Source organism: Mycteria americana, chromosome 1 (assembly GCF_035582795.1).
Source record: "Mycteria americana isolate JAX WOST 10 ecotype Jacksonville Zoo and Gardens chromosome 1, USCA_MyAme_1.0, whole genome shotgun sequence".
NCBI lineage: Eukaryota > Metazoa > Chordata > Aves > Ciconiiformes > Ciconiidae > Mycteria > Mycteria americana.
The window spans coordinates 122,691,824-122,711,180 of record NC_134365.1 but is presented as its reverse complement, the minus strand read 5'-3'; the positions used below and the strand labels follow the sequence as shown (position 1 = coordinate 122,711,180).

General features: G+C 41.0%; 1 protein-coding gene across 2 annotated transcripts in view; it reads left to right on the top strand.

Annotated features, from left to right (window-relative positions):
- The window catches only part of DSCAM (DS cell adhesion molecule), a 401,510-nt gene extending 382,685 nt beyond the window's left edge, over positions 1-18,825 (top strand). Inside the window, exons 31-32 of one of the 2 annotated variants that reach the window (XM_075518964.1) lie at positions 7,869-7,876; positions 18,547-18,825. In XM_075518964.1, coding sequence (XP_075375079.1) covers positions 7,869-7,876; positions 18,547-18,825 — 287 coding nt within the window. Of the gene's footprint in view, positions 1-7,868; positions 7,877-18,484 lie in introns of both variants that reach the window. The other variant, XM_075518956.1, reaches the window with a different exon arrangement.
- The last annotated feature ends 532 nt before the right edge of the window (positions 18,826-19,357 follow it).

Below are 19,357 nucleotides of genomic sequence, written 5' to 3'. Positions count from 1 at the left end.
CATGATGTAAGGAGGATTCAAATAGGAAAAAGGCGTAATTATATTTGTTTGCTTTCTGAAAACATGATTTATTTTATTTTATTTTATTTTATTTTATTTTATTTTATTTTATTTTATTTTTATTTAGTATATATATTTGCCAGTGTGGGTGGGGCTATTTATATACACAGAAAGTAAATAGTAGTGCTCATATATGTAAAAAAGAGTGATGAATAAACTATGGTCTTTTGCTTAATATACACAATAAATGGAAAACCAGTTGTTGTGAGGACATGGGAATGGAAGATAGACGGTGGTATCAGGAAAGTCATTCAAAAGCAGGACCTGACACTGAAAAGAAAGTATAAAGGATTTTGCTAGAGAAAGCTAAAAGAAGAACATGGGAAGAAAAAGTCCAAGCAGAAGGTAGAAAGTTATAAAACATAAGGCAGGAAATTAGTGTATCATACAGATAGATAAGAAGGAAAATAAGTAGGAAATAAAACAGTGAGAGAAATGACTGATTTCTGTGTAGTCACAGAGTAGAACCACAAACCCAGGAGCTGTAGAAATAGATAAAGATAGAAATAATTTTCATTTCTAACTCAAAAAAGTAAGATAAATATTTGTCCTTGCTCTGCTAAAGGGGAGCATCTGCATTCACAGCTAAGTCAAAATTGCAGCCCTCTCCTTCCAGTCAGTCAACAAACACTTTTTATCATTTCTTAAACAAATAGCTTACTCTCTTCCTTTCATGTTACAAATACATTATTCATGCATATTTAGTATTTGGAAATATTCTAATATTCCATATAAAGATGATTTTCTTGAGGGCATACAGCACCAAATTTGGTCACTGTGCTTGAGTTAAAAGCTTCCGGGGTTGGAACATCATCAGAGGCCCCCTAGTGAATTACAGACTTGTAGCCATCTTTAGCTCTGTTAGTTTAAATGGCTTGAATTTTTACCTGCTTTTCTTGATTAGCTTTAGCTTTCCTTTGCAGTAAGGAAATGAAATATATTATGAAATGAATAATTAGCTTCAATACCTTGGAAAAAATTGAGTGTTCCAGTGGAGCAACTTGAATGTTGGCCCATAAATATTGAATGATATGTTATTAAATGTTACTTTATGAAGGGCTTTAAACAAAAAGTATGGGTAGAAAGAATTTTCAGTAACAGACAAACCAGTGTTTTTAGTGTTCAAATCAGTGAGGAAAGACTTACTGGGCATCTTTCTTCTTTCACCCACCACTGCAGAAATTCTGTGGAAGTAATTAATAATTCAAATATGATTAATCAAAGTAATTCTGCATTTGGGAACATGGAGAAGAAATTAAAAAGTTAAGGTATTTAGATTAAGTAGATGAGAACATCTGAGATGAAACATTGACTGTGCTTCTTCAGCACATCTTTGTTCTTCCTTGAAGTCAGTCTTTTCTTTCAAGATAACTTTTACCTGTTTTCATCGTGCTTTACTTTTCTTTTCCCCTAACTTGATCTCTTTCTTGTACAAGGTCACTTTCAATAACTTATGCCTCCTCCTTCCTAATTTCTGATCTCACTTTTCAAACTGCCTGTAATGCTACCTATTGCAACTTTTATGGTTGCAATAAAGGTTTAGGAGTCTGCAATAAGTAGTATTTGTTTTTCAAAATAATCCCCAACAATTATAAAACAGTCTCAGAAAGACTGTAACAAAAAGTTATTTTGATAAATGGGACTTTTTGAAACTAATCTACCCAACGGCAAGACTTCAACTTTACTCAAGAAAGGTAATGATGGAGTTTACTGGTGAAGACTTTGTCAGCCATAACTGACTGAGTTGTTACAGCACCTATTTCTTAGCTTGTTGCTACCATAAGTGTTTGGTATGAGCAAGCAAAATGTTAGACCACCTGAGGCTTGACTTCAGAAGACCTTCCTGTGAGTTTCTGAGGGCATCCCAACTCACGTCACTGATTGTTTCCTTGCTTTTCCTGAGCATCTCATAGGATTCTGTTGTACCTGTATACTCAAGCCTGCTGATCAAACTATCTGCTTTACCCAACAGGCAGCATTTGAGACCTCAGGTTGCTCCAAAATGAGATAGATAGTTGATGATTAGGAGTAGGGAACCCGAATGCTTTTTCATTGGAGGAGGAAGAGGGGTGATCAAGATTCAACGACTTGTATTCTGGGGGCTGACATCAACCTGCTGTGACGTTCCCAACTTCCATACCATTTTCATTTGGAAATTGAATCAAAACATTTGATCACCCCATCAGCTTGAATTATATTTGGATGGCTCATCAGATGTCTAGGCAAGCTTAGTAGCTGATCATTTCTAGCACTATAACTATGAACTAGGACTGTCTTTTCAGAACTTCTACACATTACATACAACTTTAACTCTGTAATTAGTAATGCATAATAGTTGATTGCCTCATATTCTAGCCCACTGTAAGTCTCCTAAATAGACCTTTTCTGTTCCAGTCAGCTGGTGCTGCAGATACACTCAGCTCAGCAGTTAGAACTGCTTCTGTCTGTGTCCAGGTGGGTTTTGAGTATCTCCAAGGATGGAAACTCCACAACCTCTCTGGGTGCCAGTGCTCAGTCACCCGCACAGTAAATAAATGTTTCCTGATGTTCAGACAGAGCCTCTTGTGTTTCAGTTTGTGCCCATTGCCTCTGGTCCTGTCACTGGGCACCACTGGGAAGAGTCTGGCTCCATCCTCTCTGCACCCTCCCTTCAGGTATTTTTATACATTGATGAGATCCCCCTGAGCCTTCTCTTCTCCAGGCTGAACAGTCCCAGCTCTTGCAGCCTTTCATCATAGGACAGATGCTCCAGTCCCTTAATCATAGTGGCCCATAGCTGGACTCTCTCCAGGAGCTCCACATCTCTCTCGTACTTGTGAGCCCAGAGCTGGACACAGCACTTCAGACGTGGCCTCACCAATGCTGAGGGAAGCATCACCTCCCTTGACATGCTGGCAACACTCCTATTGCAACCCAGGTTACAGCTGACCTTCTTTATCATAATGGCACATTGCTGCTTCATGTTCAACTTGGTGTCCACCAGGACCCCCAGGACCTTTTCTGCAAAGCTGCTTTCAAGCTGCATGGCCCCCAGCATGTACTGGTGCATGGGGTTGTTCCTCCCCATGTGCAGGACTTTGCACTTCCCCTTGTTGATCTGCATGAGGTTCCTGTCAGCCCATTTCTCCAGCCTGGCAAGGTCCATCTGGATGGCAGCACAATTCTCTGGTGTATCAGCCACTCTCCCAGTTTTGCATCATCAGTAAGCTTGCTGAGGGTATGCTCTGCCCCACCATCGAGATCGTTAATGAAGATGTTGAACAGGACTGGACCCAGTATTGACCCCTGGGGTACCACCACTAGTTACTGACCTCCAACTAGACTTTGTTCCACTGATCACCATCCCCTAGACCCAACTGTTCAGCTAGTTTTCAATCCACCTCACTGTCTGCTCATCCAGCTGGTAATTCATCAGCTTCTCCATGAGGATCTTACAAGAGACAGTGTCGAAAGCCTTACTGAAGTCAAGGTAGACAATATCCACTGACTTCCACTCAGGTACCAAGCCAGTCATTTCATCACAGCAGGTTATCAGGTTGGTCAAGCATGACTTCCCCTTGGTGAATCCATGCTGACTACTCCTGATCACCTTCTTGTTTTTCATCTGCCTGGAAATGGTTTCCAGGATTAGCTGCTCCATCACCTTCCCAGGGATGGAGATGAGGCTGAGTGGCCTGTAGATTCCTTGGTCTTCCTTCTTGTCCTTCTTGAAGATAAAAGTGACATTTGCTTTCTTCCAGTCTTCAGGCACTTCTCCCAACCACCATGATCAATCAAAGATTATTGAGAGTGGCCTTACAATGACATCTGCAGTTCCCTCAGCACTTGTAGGTGCATCCCATCAAGGCCCATGGATTTACATATGTCCAGTTTGCTTAAGTATTCCCTGACCTGATTTTGTCCACCAAGGGTACGTCTTTCTTGCTCCAGACTCTTCCACTGATCTCTTGGACTTGGGATTCCTGAAGGCTGGTCTTGCTAGTAAAGACTGAGGCAAATAAGGCATTCAGTACCTCAGCCTTTTCTATGTCCTGTGTCACTAGGTTCCCTGCTCCATTCAGCAGTGGGGCCACATTTTCCCTGGCCTTCCTTTCGTCACCTATATACTTATAGAAGACTTTCTTGTTGTCTTTGACATCCCTGGCCAGATTCAACTCCAGCTGGGCTTTGACTTCCCTAACTACATTTCTGCATGCTTGGACAGTGTCTCTGTACTCCCTCCAGGTTACCTGTGCCTGTTTCCACCCTCTGTGTACTCCCTCTTTGTGTTTGAGTTTTGCCAGGAGCTCCTTGTTCATCCATGCAGGCCTCCTGGCATTTTTGTCTCATTTTCTGCTCACTGAGCTTGGAGGAGGTGATCCTTGAATATCAATCAGCTTTTTTAGACATGAGGCTACTTCTAGTTGTCTGTACAAGCATCAAGATGTTTTCTGCATGATTGTCTTGACACCAGGCCAAAACTTTCAAATATATAGAGAAGGTGTTCTTAAACAGTCTTCAATAAAAAGTATTTTAGGAGTTGCATTTTTCTTAAACTTTTCAAAAGTCATAGCTACATGAAATGGAACAGGGAAGTAAGATTTTTTTAATTAATTCCTACATTCAGTGTTTTGAAAGCATGTCTTATGCATCCTTGCGTTCTGAACTTTACAACTCCATAGACAGATTTTTTGAAAAAGATGAGATTATTTGTAGATTTTGCTTCAGCATCAACAATGACATCATTATTTTTCCTTTTATGATAACACATTATAAACCACCAAGCAAACTGAAATTGTTGCTTAACAACAGCTTCTGCATAGCTTCCAAAAATGAAAGGATGGATGCAGACCTGCACATGGGTTTTTGTGGACTTCACAGAGCTGGCAGACCTATTCTGCCCAGGCCTTGAAGCTGACCCACTGCAGATGGTGACAGTTCTCCGTAAGCTATCAGAATAGTCATGTGTCCCAGGAGACACATCAAAAGACAAAACTGAAGCAGTAGAGATAGCACAGCAGTATTTTAAACACGTGGGATAAATTACATCCTTTAGAAAAGTGGGTCTTCAGTTCCTAACCTCTATGCAGTGTTAATATTCTTTGTGGTATAAAAATGATGTCAATACATTGTTAGCATTGCATCTTTTTCAGCATCAAAACTCCCAGAAGTTTGGGATTATGATTATGTTCTCCTCCCCACAGTTGTCACTAGAAGTTTTGTGAGCAAGACCAGGTTCTCAAGGAATAGGCATACTGGGCAATCATCTCAATAGTATACTAGGTCCTTCCAGATCAAAACTGAGGCACTTTTTCATATTAATATTCAGAAATTTCAACAATTGTTACCCAAAGTTTACCTGGGAGGTTGACAAATGAGTCAGTCCTTCATCTTCCAAAGGTGTCATTCAAATCTTGCATTCAGAAACTGGGTGGGACAGAACCTGGAAAGAAATATACTCTCTTATTACCTCCCACTGTGCCATCAAAGAGTCTGTAATGTAAAAAAGTGGAAGATAATTGTAGAGGTTAAAAAAGTTTTATAATAATGTTTCTTTTTTAGGTTTTAAAAATATTAACCACAAATTGAGTTATCATAACAATTATTCTTAACTGCAATAAACATTGCAGTAGCAGTTTATTAAAAATAGATTCCTGTTATTATAATTTTAAATCTCGGTAATAGCCTCAGCCAAGAAGCCTCTTGGGTTTTTTTCCTCTCTCTACTCCTAAATTCTTGTGCTTGAGAAAAGAACAGCTATTAACTCAGAAATATTTTGATATTTCTGTGCTTCCCAAGTGCTATTTATGTCTTTTTTTTGGACAGACCCCTTACGTGCATCCTCTGGCAATGGAATTCATGCTTGGAAGCAATAATATCTGACCATTGCTTGAATAGGAATTATCTAGAAAGTTTTCATCAGGTCTCTAGCTATTTGCAGAAACCTCCCTTTCACAGGGGTACTGCAAAACTCAGACCCCCAGATTATATTTTTTCCTGATGCTAATCAGCACTACAAAGGACCTCTTCAAATATATGGTATTATCCTTAGGGGTTAGCTTGACTTGGACCAGGCAGAAACTTGTCTACCTGATGTCACAAAACAAGTGCAATCTCATTTTGACAATCCTGCTTCCTTGCCTCTTCGAAGATCACATTAATTATTTACCATAATTCTTTACCCTGAAGGACTAACAGCATCTCAGATACACTTCCAGAGAAGAGATATCATTCACTGGGTATATCAGACTAGGAGATTTTGAAATCCATTTAAAGCATCCCAAGATTTTATATCTCAGAACCTCCTCTACAAACTTTCAGCTGATGAAAGGAATCAGTTTGGAAAGAAACCTGCATGTGAGTGGTGAGAAAAGGCAGTTGCATCCAGGCAAGCTCTGAAAAAAAAAGATTTCCCTGAGACTGACTTCACAGCTGTGAAGATGGCAAGAATACCCCATGTCTCCATAGGGATGCTGAGTGCTGTCCTGGGGCCCTACACCTGCAAAAAGCAGGAGCCCCTGCTCCACTGGAAGCATTCTCCTCTTGCTGTCCTTGCGCTGTTGGTTGATGCACGAGGGCAGAGCTCCATCCTTTGTCTGCCAGCCCTCCTGCTTGGCCTCTCCATTCCAGAAGAGGAGATTTGGCTGGCAGCCACCACCTTCTCGCAGCAGCCGGAGGACAGGACAGGCCTGCTCTCAGTCAAGCTTTCAGTAAGCAAGTATGGACACTTCTTTGGTCTGGGTTTTTCAGCTGAGCACCTAAGTCAAGCAGTCTGAGTCTAGCCCTAAGCCTCCTGCATATTTACTAGAAAAGACATGAACCCTGGTCTAACGTCTCCAGCTTTGCTGAATGATCAAGTTCTTTCAGTATTTAAGATGCCTTAATTAGCATTCTTGACCCAATTTACAAATTTCTTGCTGCTTTGACTAATCCTGCAGACTTGAACAGCAAAGTCTTAGCTTGTAGGCAAGCCTTAAACTACAGAATGCAAATACTTTATTAAATAATTGCTTACAAGGATCCCTTAAAATACAGGCTGGACATCACCTGCAGTGCATAAATGTTCTTTTAAACATACAAGTCAAGCCACAAAGCTTCTTTTCCAGTATTCAGTCACTACAGCTAAAAATAAGCTGCTTAGCACAATAAGGAAAATATGAACCATGCAGTAATAGAAAGCACAGTGTATTTCCAACATCAGCCCTGTAACTCTTTTCCACTGATCTGTGAGGTCAAGGGTGAAGGAGCTACCTCCCTGTTCCACCAAGGCAGACAAGTGTGACATAGTGATGGAGTCTCTAAACAGAGACTTGCTTTCTATCGAAAAGTTGCTGATGGTGCTCTGTAAGCTGCAGCAGTAACTGAATCCAATACAAATTTGGCCACTGGGGATTCAGTAATGGCTGGGACTCTTGACTTAGGGCCTCCAGCTCACCTTTTGCCTCCTTTTCCCATGCCTATTATATTATTCTGTCTTGACTGAAAATAGAATTGTACAGTTTCACAGTTTCCAGGTCCAAAACTGCTTTCTTGAAGATATGTGGGAATCTACGTTTGACCGTTTTTGTTCAGAAATCCCACAGCAAAGTAAGAAAAGGATAACATATGGATTGTTTTCTTTTTTAGTTCTACACTTGCACTGTCTAGTTTCAAATACAATATAATATATACATATAAGTATATATGTATAGATACACACCAAATATAATGTATATATAGAATGAAGAAATCATCATCCTTACTCCACAACTGGTGACCAAGGTCCAGTTCTGAGAAAACTACAAAATGGAGACAAATCAAAATAGGAAGGTGGGAAAACAGCAAGACAGGCAGACCGGTTGTAGGGTGGGAAAATAATTTCTTGCCTATGTTTGTAACTGTAGTAAATACACTTAACATGTATGTTAACTTACTTGTATGTATACTTACCTACACATATGTGACAGATTCTGAAATTACTCCCCTAGGTGAGCATCTCTAACATTACCATATTAAATTATCTTGTGACTGTAACACATTCTTTTTATTTTCTATTGCTCTGTTGGAAAACTAGGAACATGTCACAAAGAGATAGACTGTGCCGTTTGCTTCTTATCATACAAATGGCACATCAGTGATGAGAATAAATTGTCTTTATCCTGTCTCAGGTTTTATTTCTGTGGAGTATCAGGAGCTTTTTCTCCTGCTGTGAAAAGCTGAATGTTCTGCAGGGATGAAAACCATTTAATTCTGCATTTAATTTGACGTGACTATGTACTTGAAGTCATTGGCTTGCATTATTTTTCTGGTGGATTTACAGAGAGGAAGGTTCAGACTGCAAGTTTTTTAACCTCGCCAGTGCAATAAAAATGAACCTAAACAGGTTCAGATCAGAAGCTAAAATGTTATGAGATCAAGAAGGAAAACTATATGAGTGTGAATCATGAGTTTAAATAGGGCATCTGTTTGGTTACAAATGCAAAGTTTCTGTGCAACTGTAATGTGAAAATTCCATTTTAGGTAGTGTACAAGATGCCTAAAAGCTAAATTCAATTAATTAATGAGAAAAGTAATTTAAATTATTTTTACAACTGTCATCTATGAATCAGTGATACTTGTGTTAGGAAGATTTATTTGATTTTTTATTAGAGGAGAGAAACAACTGATACCAGTTCATCAGGGGCTCTACTAGGAGTGTGTAGCAGCACAACTTTGTCTTTCCCTGTTGCTGTCTAATTTATTTGTTATTTTGATTTGAAAATTAACATTGACTTTGGAAAAATACAGTATCCCGAACTGTGCTGATTTGTAATACTATTGGGTTTTTTGCTTTCTTCTAGATTAAAAGTTGCATGTTAAGGGAAACTCCCTTTCAAGAATGCCCATTTCCTATCTTTTTATTACCAACAAAATCTTTCTTATTAAAAGTGGGATTTTTTAAAATTTCAATTTAATTTTGTTTTTCTAAAGCTGATTATTTGCTTCATCGTCTTCTTTTTTTTCATCAGCTGCAACTATTAAAATAGACTACCCATGTTTTTTGTAGGTTTGGAAGCATCGGATTCAACTGTACTTAGTGGAGAGTTTTATGCCTAAAGCAAGGATTACATTTATTAGTACATTTTCAGCTACTATGATGTTCTTACAGTCATAACTGCAATGCTAAATTTCTAAAACTACCAGGAAATGATCCAAATCAAACCAAAGATGTGGTGTCCACTTCAGTTAAAGTAATAGATTTTTAGAGCAGTTCTGTTAAGAGTCCATATCTTAAACCTCACTTCTACAAAAACTAGAAATGGCCTGCTCATGCCATTTTAATTTTGAATGTCAAAGCATTTCACTTGATCGTGTGGAGACATAGTGTGTGATTTTTGTGTGGCCTTTCAGTCAGCCCAAGGTAACCAGAAGTAGTTGTTTCCATACAGGCAAGAACTGATCTCGCCTCACTTTAAGGTCCTTGCTGTCATTTACAGCTGTTACTGCTTTAACTGACTTCACACAGAGCAGGCTGTGCTCATTTCCCCTGTGCCACAGGGCCTTAATGTAATCTGAGGTCTATAGGAGATCTATAGGCATCTGAAAACGTAAACCAAATCTTACCTGCAAGAAAGGCGATGCTTGTGCTATTTTTTGAAAGTAAAGTAGAAACTGATATCTTTAGAGAAACAGACTTTTGTTTCAACAGTACATTCTTAATCTGACTGTAGTGATAGTCTTTGCCATCCATGTAAGGGCTGCTTTATATGCTGACCTTTAAAGCACAGCTGTATGTACATGTGGATGTATTTCAGTATTGTTCACATTTCCGTGCCAGCATCCTTAATTTAAATGTGGGAGCTGGATTTCTGGTCCCAGTGGATTAATTAACAAAACTGCAATGATGCACCTTGTCAGCATCACTCAGGTGATTCAAACTGATGGACATGTGGAGACGGAGTTACAGTAATTCATCCATGAATATATCTTAAGCAGAGAAGCAGGGCAGCACTCATATTGGTTTCCGTGTTGTAGCCTGACCTCCCCATAACTATTAGTAGACTGTTACGCTTATCCATCACCTCGGCATGGTCAGGTTTAGCCGTGGATTCACGGTCATGGTGCAGAACCTGTTGAAGTCAACAGAGTGGCTCCCACTGATTTCAGTGAACCGTAAGTACAGTTCAAACTCTTCACCTGTCCAGCCTCTGTGCGGAATCTGGGTTCCCAAGATATCCCATTAATAAACCCATGAAGGATGCCAGTTTCCATGGAGTCACGATCGATTTAACCCTCAACTGAAGTGATGTATAATTGAACAGCTTCCATTCACTGCACTCAGGATCAGCAAACGAGTCTTAAAACTCCAGCGTTGCTAACTAGAGGCACCTGAGTGAGAGCTTCAGCACGGCTTTCCTAGGTCAGCCAGTGGGCAGGAGAGCGCTGTCTCGGAGCATCCTTAAAAATGTATGAAGCAGCTTGCGTGACAAGGCGAAGATGGGAATGGAGAGCTCCCACACTTTACTTTTCTATCACCATTTCATTATTTATTGACAATTTTTCTAACTTTAGTTTTGGAGTGCACATTGATTTACATGACGAGGTCCCTTTTACAAGTTTTTATAACTTAGACGTTGCATTAAATCGAAACAGGAAGGCCTCAGTTCTGCGGGTGCACCAGCCCTGTGAGGCTGAACATCCACATGGCATCTCCATAGGGTCTAAATCTATCTGGAGTTAATCAGTTTTTCCTTCCTTTACACCACCAGCTCAGCAGCAGAGAGGCCCTTAAAAATATGTCAGTTCTCCTTAAAGTTACTTCTGAAAGGTACAAAGCATCTAACAGATCTTTTAAAAGTGCAGCGCTGTATGAAAGACCAAAGTTCTGCTTAGAGAAATACAAACCAAAAATGTGCTTCAATTCCTGTTTCATTAGACCTTTCAGGAGCAGACAACAATGCAATAATCAAGTCTCTTGGCATTCAGTTAGACAGATGCACAGTGTGTTACGTTGATGTATTACAGATGTATGAGCTCAGTTAGACTATGGCAGTCATGCTTTTACTTTAAGAAACATTGATTAAGGACTCTTTCTTGGAATTAGAAGGCTTAAATCTAAATAACAAAATGAATCATCTTAAAAAAAAATGATCCACATTAGTTGGAATCCTCATTTTCAGTCACTTAAACCGAATCTCCAGTAAGTATAAATCAATTTATAGTCTTGATGAAATCAATATAGTTGCTCTGATTTATACCAGTAGCAAATTTGGCTCCTGAACTACAGTTTTACTGATACCCTCATGTTTCTTAAGAGATAACTCCAATGACTGTAGTCAACAGCAACTGTTGTTTTTATTTTGTTGTGTGAAACATAGCTGGTATTTTTAATGCTTTTATGAAAATGCCAGTTTTAGCAGACTGCAACATGCAGCATTTAACTAAGTGTTGTAGATCTTCAAATTATCTATGAGGGTACAGTTTTCATGGATAAAGAAAAATGAAACTTGCCAATTTAAAGTATAGCCTTGCAGAGGTGATAGGGAATTCTGATTTCTCCGTCTAGAAATGGGAAACGTGGCATAATTTTCTAAGGTGTTCTGGCTATTACCTATCTATGTGATCACAAACTTGAACAGCAGAAAGACGTGATTTTATGTCATCTGCCGAAACACTGTGAGAAGCCCAAAAGATGTAATGGCGCAAGTCACAAAGCCACAAAGGGCAGAGCTGTGGCAATTGCCCGTACGGCAAAGGGGACCTGACAGGCAGCTGCAGGTTAGCAGCTGAAATGCATCCAGACACCTTATTGGCCTTGTTTAATGTTGTGCATTCAGTCAGTGTAAAAAAGTCCCCCAAATGTTGAGCACTTTGACCATTTTTCTTGGGCAGCTGAGCAGAGGTTGAAGATACTCTGAAGCAGGGAAGAGCACCTGCCTGCTCTCACAGCAGCTTCTTGGCTAACGAGAAAGCTGTGCCCTGCCGCCTCCCTCCTTCCTCTCCCCTTCGGCCTCTTGGCTGCTCGCTAAGTCTGTAGCTTAAGGGAGTGCTTGGACCTTTTGCCTTTTATTCTGGAGCACCTTAGAGGGCTGCAGAATTATGAAATCAAATTTTTGTATTGAAAAAGTGGGCTCAGAAGGAGTCTGTGAGCTCCTGAACTTGCTGGTGGTGTGCTCCTGTTGACCGAGAGCGAGCTGAGGTTCCCATTTTTTCGAGCAGTCAGTAATTTGCATGGGGAAATTTCACCTCCATTTCCATTACTGATCAATACTGGCTCTAGAGAGTGGAGTCCTGTTATTCAAAGCATCCTTCAGAAAATTTTTACTGTTCAGTTGTAGCATTTTACTGCAACATTTACGAGAAAATAATAATTATTAAACAAAGAGCATTGGGAAGGCAGTTCCACACTGAACGGATCCTGGGGAATAAAAAACAACAACAAAACAAACACAGGCATAAGTTAAAGCCTGCATACTGCTTTGGTTCTCTTCATTTCATTGTCCTCCAAGTTTCCAACAAGTATCTACCTGACCCTTTGACTGGGTGCTGAGTCAAGGGAGGCACCACGAAGCTCAGCTGGATGCTGGGAGCAGCTGCTCCCTGCACCCGTCCACCTCCCCGCTTTGGGGCAGGAATGACTCTGCATCTGGAAAGGATCCCCTTGCTTCCCTTTGCAGCCCGTCGCTTTTCCCAGCTAACAAGGCAGGAGGGCAGAGCCAGTGCTGAGCTCTTCACTGAGGCACCACCAGGCTGAGACCTGTATCAGCCAAGAGAGGAGGTACAGAACTGATCCTTTTTACCCTCCTGCTTGGCTGAGCAGGACACAGGATCAAGGTAACCAAAGAGTTGTCTTTATTGTTCATTAAGTGTATTTATATCTGATGTTGCCGTGTGCTGTGAGCCTTGTGAGTCTGACTCTCAGCCTGTTGGTGTGGGAATGATTGCAACGCGGTGCAGACTGTTCTGCGGGTTCAGTGTGGGATACACGGACAGAAGATGGACAGTAAGGGACCACCAGCCGGTTTCAAACACTGACAGCACCAATTGTAAGAAATGTTATTGCTATTCTCAGTCTGGCTTCAGCTCAAGCTGCAGCTGTCTAAGAAAGCTTTGCCTGCTGGCTTTTAATGGTGTGTCAGTTTTTGAAGTGACAAAGACCACTGAACGTTGCTTGTGCTCTTTTTTTTCATCAAATCTCTCACCTCGGCCATGCAAACTCTTCACCCTTTCCTCATTTCTAATATAAGCTTTTCCTATAGGCAATCCTTTTTCTGAAAATCAGCCTGCGAGTATCAGCAAAGGCTTCACTGGTTTATTTACTGTGCTAGTGAGCTGGAAAACCCCACTAAACTTTTTAATCAGCATAAACCTGAACTTAAAGCAGGCTGTCAGTAGCTCTGTCTCCCTTGCTTCCTTTCAAAGGAAAACACAATATCCCATCAGTGCTTCCCCTTCCGAACTCAGGACAAGCCAAGAGATGCCCAACACGGAGGCACTCCACCTTTGCCAGCGCTTGTGCACCCCCAGCGCTGCACAATGTCATGAAGAGCTGTGTATTCGGGTCCCAAATCAACGTAACTATGTCAGCAAGGCACCTTAGCCACGCTAACAGAGCTGTATGGGTTCAGTTCTGGCATGATCTCTGATCCTGTGAGATCGTGCCAGAGAGATCTTTAAGAGCTATTGTTACCCACTTGCCTATTCAAGCAAGCTGTGTGAATGCCCTGTTCACCCAGGCTTATTCTTACCTTTCTTAAATAAAATATCCTGTCATAGTCACCAGTCCTACTTCATAAACTTCTCTAAAATAATCTTTCAAATAGCATGGAATTTCCTTCACATGGCAATCAAAACTTGAAAATCATCAGGCAGTCATCATCACTGAGGGTACCTGTGTTGGAGCGTTGTGAAGACAAATTGCTTTTGCTTTAGTAGAAGTTATGATTCATGAGAAAATGCATATAGCTATCATGTGACAACTTGGTAAGAGCATTTTTTTTGCTGTCTGTGATGATCTTTGTATTGAATATAGCACAAATCCTTAGATTTTCTGGAGCAGATGAAAGCAAAAACACACATAAGCTCTCTGGCATTCGAAAGAGGTATGAGGTAAATCTTCAAGGAGAAAGGAAGGCATCTCAGCTTGGTTTAGTTCTGCAAACAAGATAGCTATCTTGAATAAAATCCCACAAAATTTGAGCAGTGGTACTTTTTCCTCCATGTAGCCTGTCAAATTCATCCCAAACCTTCCCATACCCAAAGGTGATATCCAGAAGGAGATAAAAATACCTATTGTTTTTGCAAAACTTGATATATCATCTTAGCTGTAAAGGTAAATATTTTTTTGCCCAATGCCACATTAACTCAGAAAATATTGCCTTTTTGGTAGAATGTGTTGTTTATGGTAAATATCATAGGAAGTTACTTTTAGCATTTGTTTACAAATATTTATTGAAGCTAACATTTTCTTAAATGTACTATACTAAATAATTCATTAGAGGGTTAGCCACTCAGGAAAAAAAAAAAAAAAGACTGAGGTAGCTCTGGCTTCAATTGCTGCATTCAGATTTGACTGAATGTTTATTATTTGTGTACAAACTCAGTGTTTCTAAATACAGCAAATTTCCCTTTTTTAAAAATGCAGCAGAAAACTATAGTTTTAGAATTTCTGTTGTACTAATTAAGCCAAAATGCATGAATTATTAAACATGCTCATTTGCCAGTGCTCATGCACTTGAAAGGTTTGCTTTCATTACTAATAAGGCACACACACCGCTGAAAGGAGGTAATTAGAGCATCAAAGGCAATGAACCATCCTGAAACTTCATAATGCGTTGCCTGAAAAAAATCGTCATTCAGCTGAGTAGCAAGAAACCAAGAAAATGTCTACACTGTTGTGTCCAGAAGGATGAGAACCAAAGTCTTTCCAAGTAACTCCATAGATATGGCAAGAGGCTTTTAATCTTCTCAAAAACACCTTCAGAATTGATGTAGCAATGGCAAAAGTGAACCCCTGTGGTTATATTTCAAAGACTGTGTTTTTAAGTCAGAAACACATTAGTTCTTATAAATCAAAGACTTTTTTCATCCTTTGAGACCATTTCAATCCTAGCAAAGAAGAAGAAGTTCCATTCTCAATTTTTTTCTTTTCCAATGATTTTAATAATCTGTTTTGTTTTATAAGCAGTTGCAGGGAAAGATGCTTCTTGCAGATAAGAAGGAGAGCTGGCACTTTTTATGGCAGGAAAATGTGTACATCATATCAAATAATGAGTGCTCTGTGTAAGCCATGTCAGAGATTGTGCGCTGTGTATCCAGCTTTGGAGAACGAGTTACACTCTGGTTTCTCATTACTGCAATCCTGTTGGAACTTCGCCCCCAGACATTTAGAAAAGTACAGTAAAATGACTGCATATTGTTTACACAGATTATTGACCATGCTTTCTTACGTAGATTTAGGGAGAAAAAAAAAAGGTCTTTTTTTACGTAGCCTGAAGCTCTTAAATATGCGTGAGAAATGTCTAGACAGCAGCCTGAAAACCAACCTTCATCTCTGTAAGGTCCAACACTCATGTTTTTTATAGTCCGTGCATATCCATTGCTCTCAAGAAGTAGCAATGTGTTAAGAGACAGAAGCGGCTCTCCGAGGCGGCCGCGGGGGACTGCCAATGAGCCGTGCTCCGGCTTCTGCTCCGCACCAGCTCCTTCCCGGAAAGTCAGCAGTAAACCAGAAAATGCAGTAGTAAGAGGGAATGCATGTGAAATGACCTGGCTGGTCCTCGTAAAGCAGCGGGCATCGTGCCGCCTGGCAGCAGCCCGTCACAGCCGGCGTTAGGGTGACGGACATCTTCGGGAAACGGCCCATTGTTGCGGGAAAAAGGGATGGGGGTTCAGCGCAGAAAATTGGTCCTCTTCTGCTGGGGCTGAGGGACCCCGATTTCGCATGGGGGGCAACCGTGGGAGCACGAGAGAAGCCCTGCTTTCTGACACCATCAGTCTCTCAACATCCCTGACAAGAGGGAAGTTATTACTTCGGTATTGCAGTTAGTCACAAAGTTTTCACGCCTACTGTTGCCATCTCAGAGGTGTGCTTTGCTGCCTGCCTTTGCCGGGGCCCTGACAGCGATAACCCACGCCTGAGGCAGCCAAACGAAGGTCCTCACCACCTTTGTCAGTGGGTAGAGACAGGTACGCGGGGTGTCATCACTCGCTCCTACACTCTTGTCTCTCTCCCCCACTGGGGAGGAGTGGGTAGCGATAGGGCTCCTTATTTAGGATGCTGCAAAACGTACAGCCACAGGGAGCAAGTGATACAAGCATTTCCCATCCAGGCTGTCTCCTCCCTGCAGCCCACGCGGAATGGTCTTTGGAGCAAACTGCCCCCACAACGGAGTTTTGGAAGGACTTGGTCCAAAAGGCAACCCCGAAGCAAAATAGCTGGGGTGCAGCGTGGGTGGCCAGGGGATCGATCGGGATCTGGGTGCAAAGGGAGCAGCGTAGCTGTGGGGCAGTACGGACGTGCCCGCAGGCAGCTGAGTTCGATGCCTGGAGTTAAGTCGAGTGAGTCGACGCCTGCCTGCGCCTGCCAGTTCGTGTGTCTGTATCCTGATGTACTTTACCCCAGCGGCAGGTACATTGCTGTCTCAGCTGAAATAGGTCTCATACGCTGAACGTGTTTGGCAGGGAAGGTACTGTAGGAAAATAAGGTAAATGAGTAAAACCAATTATGTTACCACAATTCATTTTTCAAGTGGCAATCAGTATGATTATAAGCACAAACCTCCTCCTCTCTCTCCAACCTTACATAACTGTTGCCGTGGTGCATATGGCAGCCTAATCTTGAGATACGCACATCTCACTCTATGGGGGTTAAATACCGTGTACCGTGCATCGCTGTTGGAGACGTAGCTAGAATAAAACATATGGCGTCAGACAGTGCCGGGGGGATTTCTATAGGAAAAAACAGTGATTCTGTCCAAATGCAACTTCTCAGCAATTCTATGCCTGTGACCTGAAATTATGGGTAGAGCAGATGCTGTTAGTCTTTTAGGTAAGATTTGCAGTGCCTTGACTTATATGAGAAAGTAAAAGCACTGTTTTATTTTAGATCATTGGGCAGCTTTTAGCTTGGTTAGGAAGCTTGGTTGAATTGTCATATATTGTTTTATTAGAAAGAAGTGCTTTCCTGGTCTACTGTTTATGCCACTGGCACAGGTCAGCCTTAATTTCTACTGCCGTAAAGAGCTCGTGTAGACACAGGTGTAATAGTGCCAAGAGTCTTCTACTTTAAACATTCAGGATGCATCCCACCTGCAGATGAGACTATGGTTTTGATATCAGCCATAAAAAGGAAGCTATGTACTGCAGAGGTCTGTAAAGAAGGGGAAATACTGCTCTTGAATGCGCCTGTAACAGTGCTTTTTGTCATATATGCATTAGGCTACACCATCAAATATTTTTAGAAGGGAATGTCATTATGTGCCTGATTGCCCCTCATTTCCTTGAAGCAACTTTATGAATGCCTAACAGGCAAGGCGAGAATAAATAAGCCACTCTGATTTCTGTAGCAGATCTAATACATGTACAGATATGTGGAAGGTAACACTCACCCCTGCCTAATTCCAGACAGCAGGTCCAAGGCACCTGTTTGAACTCAGTAGCTTTGCAAAGGCAAATCCTCTGGACTGAGCAGGTTGCCATCACCAGGCTCACATAGAAATGCCCAGGAATCAGGGGAAATAATGAATAAGAGGTTTTCTCGACCATACAGAACAGAAAGGAAAGTTGATGCAAGAGCTAGGGTGCCAGCCCCAATGCATTTTGTTGCCACAAAACAGCAGCATATTGATGGCCGTAGTGGTAGGAAGTTATTAGTGGTTTAAACACAGCGATGATGGATGGCAGGTAAATGTTGTTATATTAGGACAAGAATGCTTTTCTGCTTTATTCAGAAATCTCTTTAAAACTATAGCCCTAACGCTCATGCATCCATTTTAAATAATTCAGTCATTCTAGTCTAGACGGCGGGTCATTAATTGTAATTGAGAGGGTTTTCTTTTAAAATGGAAAATAGGAAATGGAAATCTACTGAGCTTCTACATTTTCCAAGTTTTGACAAATGAAAACCAAGACCTTTTCTTTTAGGATTTTGAGAAAAACTTCCTGGTCTTTTCAGTTTACCTTCTTCAAGCTGTGAGTGCGTGTAAAACACATCGCACTTCTCCTTATAGTCATTCTATTACGAAAACAAATATTAATAGTGAATTCTTAGGGATCTGCCCAAGAGGAGTTTGTTGATCCATTGTCCTTGATTCTGTAAGACCACAGCATAGTAAATGACTGACAAACAACATATCAATTATAAATGCTGCAGCTGGATTGATTACAGATACTCCGCTTTGGTGGCCAAATCCCCCAGCCAGTAGGTGAGCGTAACACAGTGCATGACCATAAGTAAGGACTTGTTCTTTCACTTTTGCCTCCCCAGGTGATCTCATGCATTTGCCACCCTACCTTAGGATGGACTTTTTATTGAACCGTGGCGTGCAGGGCACGAGCAGAGACCTGGGTTTGGGGCAAGCCTGCTTGGAGCCGCAGAAAAGCCGAACCTTGAAGCGTCCCACCGTCCTGGAGCCGATACCCATGGAGACATCCTCCACAAGAGAAGTACAGTCATGGCAACCTGGTGCTGTGGCAACGTTACCTCAGCGAGAAGGAGCTGAGCTAGGACAGGCAGCAAAAATGAGCAGCTCCCAAGAATCCCTGCTGGACTCCCGGGGCCACTTGAAAGGCAACAATCCCTACGCAAAATCTTACACCCTGGTATAACAAAAAGAGCATGGCTGGACAGTGGCTGTAAATATTTACACTGAAAAAAAATCCAATGAAAGCTACCTTTTTTTTATTGAATTCCAATATTTATAATTAAAGAAGAAGATTGCCAAAATATTTGACAAAAAAAATAATAATATGAACGACAGACAGTGCAAAGACTCTCTTGCTTTTTTTCTGTCTGAGTGTGAGCTTCATCTGACTGGACATCTGAATTTTTGGGTAAAAGAGTCCAGTTTTCTGATCTTCACAAGCGTTTGTGTTTTTACTGATTTTCTACGAAGTGCATGGAGACTTAACTAAAACATTTTAACTGGACGTTCCATCAGACAAGATTTAAAAGGGAAAAAAAATCACAAAAAAAAAATCACCCTATTTGTGAATTCAACAGGAACATTGATTTGGAAAAACAAAAAGTCTTTTGTCATGTTTGCACTTTTTTTTTAAATTAGAAAATGGGTCCTTGATTGTTCTTTTTTTGTTGTTAATTAGGATGAGTGATGTCAGTGGAATGAGGGGATTGATTTGG